We start from the raw sequence: 4,682 nt of genomic DNA on the forward strand, positions 1-4,682 counted from the left end.
GCATTAACTATATAGCGAACCCCAGCAGATTACCGTTCGCATGGATGGTCCTGCTGGAAGCGGCGGCAGCGGCGCAGCCTTTGCACAGGCTGCGCCACTCCCAAATGCTCCTTACCTCCGGTTGCCTTCTGTCACGTTGTGGAGGCCAGGGGACACGCCCCACTGGCCAAAGCAACTATGCTGGAGAATGAGGCCATGGGGGCATGTCTCCTAGCCTGCACAATGCGACAGAAGGCGACCGGAGGTAAGGAGCATTTGGGAGGGCTGGGAGAGAAATGCCAGCTTCCACCCGGTGCCATTCGTATGGCACCGAATGGAAGCCAGTGTTTTCAAAAATCCTCGCTCCCCGAGCAAGATTCAAAAACACCATTTTGGTGGGAGCCGGGTGCCGCTGCAGCGATTTGGTAGCAGCGCCTGTGCGAACAGTCCCTGCCAAAATGGTGTTTTACCGGCACAACGCCGCCGCTTTTTGGCCTGTGCGGAAAGGGCCATTGTTTCAGGGTATGTTCAGCATTATTAGCCACTGCTGTGTTTGTGGTGAGACAGCCACTGCCCACTGGATGTGACATGAATAGGCTCTCTCTCTCTCTCTCTCTCTCTCTCTCTCTCTCTCTGTGTGCGCACGCGCGCATGTGTGTGAGCACATGTATATCCTCATACACAAATCAGACCTGGTTTTCAGCTTGGAGTCCTTCTTCCCCTCTGGAGTTTTCCTCATCCTTGAATACCCTCTGGAGGGCAACTTTCATAGAGAGCCCAGATCTGCTTTTCTTGTCTCTTCCCACTAAGAAATAGATTAACGGGTTAACACTGCAGTTTAGAATTGTACATACAAAAGCAACCAGTATAGGAATTTTAATCGGATGTGCCCTCGCTAAAAGAATAGGAATCACCATGGAGCTTAATTCTGAGTAACCAAGGGAAACACTTCGAGCACTGATTCCACATTGAAGGCCTTTCAATAGGTAGCAGTATATGAAACCGCTAAATAATTGAATTCACAGGGGAACCAAAGATGAGAAAGAAGAAAAGCGCAAGGAAAATTGTCATTAACAGTTTTCCCCGCTTACGTTGCTGGGATTTAAGGCAGATTGTGACAAACAAAGTGATAGCAGAGATAGCCATGAGTGGGGTACAAATGACAACATTCAAAATAAATAGGAGCAGTATAATTTGATTTGTAAATATGAGAAGTATGTCCAATCCACTAAGCAGAAAGGAGAGGACCCATATGAAGACACACACAGTTCTAGACAAGTGTGGTCTCCGGTGGCATCGATGCCAAACTGGGTAGAGGACCGCCACACACCTGTCAACACTGATGGCTGTCAGGAGAAGCTGATCAGTGTTATACAGTGTTATACAGTAATGAGAGCACATAACCAACAATGTAATATTTTTGAGGAGAAATAGCTTCATGATAATGGAATGCAATGATGAATTTATATATCACATATATATATTGCAAAATGAGGACCCCAATATCAGCAAATAGCCAAGTTCAGGATGTAGGTTGTGAAAGGAGTCCTCTTCATACGGAAGCTAAGAATCCAGACGACGGTCCCGTTCCCCACAATTCCAAGAAGGCAGGTTAGAAATAGGAGGATATAGATAACAATGAAAATTTATATTAAAGGTTCTTGGATCTTTTTTGGAGAGCTCCTTGAGATATTAATGTAATATTCATAGCGTTTTGAGTCTTCATCCTCATAGAAACAAAATTTCAAACTTGAATTAACCACCATGGCCGCCATGTTCAGAATTTTTGTCTTTTCTCGTCTATCTGCTCTTACTGGATTACTGGATTAAAACAGCTGTATGCCAATTGAGTTCATGCTACAGGACAGAATATGGGACATTTGTAAACTTGTATCACTTGAGCCATGCATGACAGTCTGTTACAGATGTACCTTATTTAGTAGAAAATGACTACAGCTATTTCATTATTGAGATTTCCCATAGGGGGGATGAACCGTTTCACTCTTGAGACCCCTAAAAGAAAAAGAAAGGGCAAATGAGTTCAAATGAGAGACAACGAAACCACTCCAAAATGTAAAGAACTACAGTACCATGCGGTTTTCTATAGCATCTTTTCAATGCCAGATGAAATATATGCATAATGATGAATTAATATACCAAACAAGCACCCAAAGGAATGGTTGTTTTCCCAGTACACTTTTAGCTAAGAATAACTGCAAGGTAGACTGAGAAGAAGAAGAAGAAGAAGAGTTTGGATTTATATCCCCCCTTTCTCTCCTGTAGGAGACTCAAAGGGGCTGACAATCTCCTTGCCCTTCCCCCCTCACAACAAACACCCTGTGAGGTGGGTGGGGCTGAGAGAGCTCCGAAAAGCTGTGACTAGCCCAAGGTCACCCAGCTGGCATGTGTGGGAGTGTACAGGCTAATCTGAATTCCCCAGATAAGCCTCCACAGCTCAGGTGGCAGAGCTGGGAATCAAACCCGGTTCCTCCAGATTAGTTACATGAGTTCTTAACCTCCTACACCACTGCTGCTGTGAGCAGAAACATATTTTTTCCTTAGTCAATCCCTCTACATCACCATAATTATTGTTTCAGATCACATGCCATTCTTTTCTTCTTTTTCAGGAAAAATGATCACCTCATTTTTTTAAATAAACAATCCCTTTTTAATGAATAATTGAGGTGTGACAGGTGATTTTATCATATGTTTGTATTGCAGAAATTTCGGAAGGAAGACAGAAATGAAGGTCACAAGAAAGAACATCACATACAAAAAAGTATTGAATATTGCACATGTGTGGAAACGCCCCTCCACTGGCATGAATTATGCCAGTGGAGGCTCAAGGACTGCTTGCACAGCAGCATGCGAGCATCCCTGACTTTCTCCCCAGATGGAGAGGTGGCTCCACATGGAGCCGCTTCTCTGTCGGCCCCCTCCACTCACCGTCCCGTCCAGCACTGCTCTGGAGGGTTGGAGGGACACTCTGGAGGGCATTTTTCCTAGCCCTCCAGAGCAGCGCTGGACAGGACGGTGAGTGGAGGCGATGGGAAAAGCTGTGTCTTCCTGCCGGTGCGGTTTGCACCATGCCGGCGGAAAGACGCTGCTTTTCAAAAACCTGATTGAGCAAGGTTTAAAGTGGCGCCTTCATGCCGCTTGGGGGCGGCCTCCTGTGCAAACGCTTTCCCAGGGATGGCGTTTTTGCCTTCCCTGGGGCGCTGTATTCTGCCAATGAGGAAACGGCCTGTTTGCTGTAAACAGATAATTTCTGAAACACAACTATCTTCAAAAGGGTAATTTTTAAAATATAACTCATAAAGTAAAGCAACACTTTTGGGTTTGCAAAACTGAATTATGAGGTGCAAGGTTGATGTAGTTTAGAATAGTGCAGTTTAAGGGGTGCATTTTTAAAGCTATTGGCACCAAAATTTATTTGGGCGCAAAAATCTCTGTATGCCTGAATAAGACAGATAACTATTGCATCTCTTCAATGCTATTGCATCTCTTCAATGCCAGATTAAGTATATGAATAATAAGGAATAAAGATATCACACAAGAACCCAGAGGAATGGTTGTTTGCCCGGGATACTTTTAGCTAAGAGTAACTGCAAGGTAGATGGAGCAGAAACATATATATATTTTCTCAGTCCCTCTACATCAGCCATAATTATTGTTTCAGATCACATTCTTTTCTGTTTGTTTATCACCTCATACTTTTTGATAAAGAGTGGCTGCGATTTAACATAGCCACCCTTGCTGGCTGGGTAGGGCACCACGAGGAGGCCTTATTGTGCCTGCCCTGAGAAGGGCAGGGCAAGTGACAGTCATGCCTGTTTGGGGCAGGATGCAGGGCTGTGACATCATGATGTGATGCAGCATCGTGGCATCATGAGGAGGGGCTGGGCTGGGACACTTTATAAGGCTTACCTGGCCCACGGCCCCGCCATTTGCAGCGTGGACATTGTCGAGTCAGTTTAGTACAAGTGATTCTCCGGGGGCGGGGGGAGGTCGACCCTCACTTGATGAGCCAGACATGAGCCTTTTTTTGTGTAACCCTGTTGAAAGGATCCAAGCTTCTTGTCTCCTTCCTGAAGCTCCCCACCAAAAAAGGTGGAGTTCCTGTGGGTGGGTTGAGAGGGGGAGATTGTGGGTTTCCAGCTGCCGGTGCTGGAGGGGGTCACTCTACCAGTGACCTCCTCAGCCCAGAACCTGGGGGTCTACCTGGACTCATCTCTTCCCATGGAGGCCCAGGTGGCCCAAGTAACCCAGGTGGCCTTTTTCCACCTTCATCAAGCTCGGTGGCTGGACCCTTACCTCTCCCAGACTGACCTGGCCACAGTGATCCATGCCATAGTCACCTCCAGACTAGACTATTGCAACTCGCTCTACGCGGTCCTTCCCTTGGGGCTGATCTGGAAATTGAAACTGGTCCAGCATGCGGTGGCGCAGCTTCTCACAGACGGCTCGACTAGGGACCATATCTCCCCTGTATTGTGCCAACTGCACTGGCTCCCAGTAAAACACTGGATCACCTTCAAGGTGTGGGTGATGACCTTTAAGGCCCTTCATGGCCTGGGGCCCTCATGCCTTCAGAATTGTCTCTCCCCATATATCCCTGGTTGGCCTCTGTGACCTGCAGAGGCAAATATGCTGGTGGTCCCCAGCCCCTCAATGACGTGTCTGGCCTCTACCCAGGCCAGGGC

General features: G+C 46.9%; 1 protein-coding gene across 1 annotated transcript; it reads right to left on the bottom strand.

The window, feature by feature from the left end:
- Positions 1-665: 665 nt before the first annotated feature.
- On the bottom strand, positions 666-1,604 carry LOC125439469 (proto-oncogene Mas-like; the record flags this gene model as incomplete). The annotated part of the gene is given in 4 exon segments (XM_048508571.1): positions 666-874; positions 1,209-1,413; positions 1,454-1,489; positions 1,491-1,604. Coding segments are annotated over 4 exon segments (564 nt in total), but the record flags the coding sequence as incomplete, so codon positions are not given.
- Between the last annotated feature and the right edge of the window lie 3,078 nt (positions 1,605-4,682).

Source organism: Sphaerodactylus townsendi, linkage group LG09 (genome assembly GCF_021028975.2).
Source record: "Sphaerodactylus townsendi isolate TG3544 linkage group LG09, MPM_Stown_v2.3, whole genome shotgun sequence".
Lineage (NCBI taxonomy): Eukaryota > Metazoa > Chordata > Lepidosauria > Squamata > Sphaerodactylidae > Sphaerodactylus > Sphaerodactylus townsendi.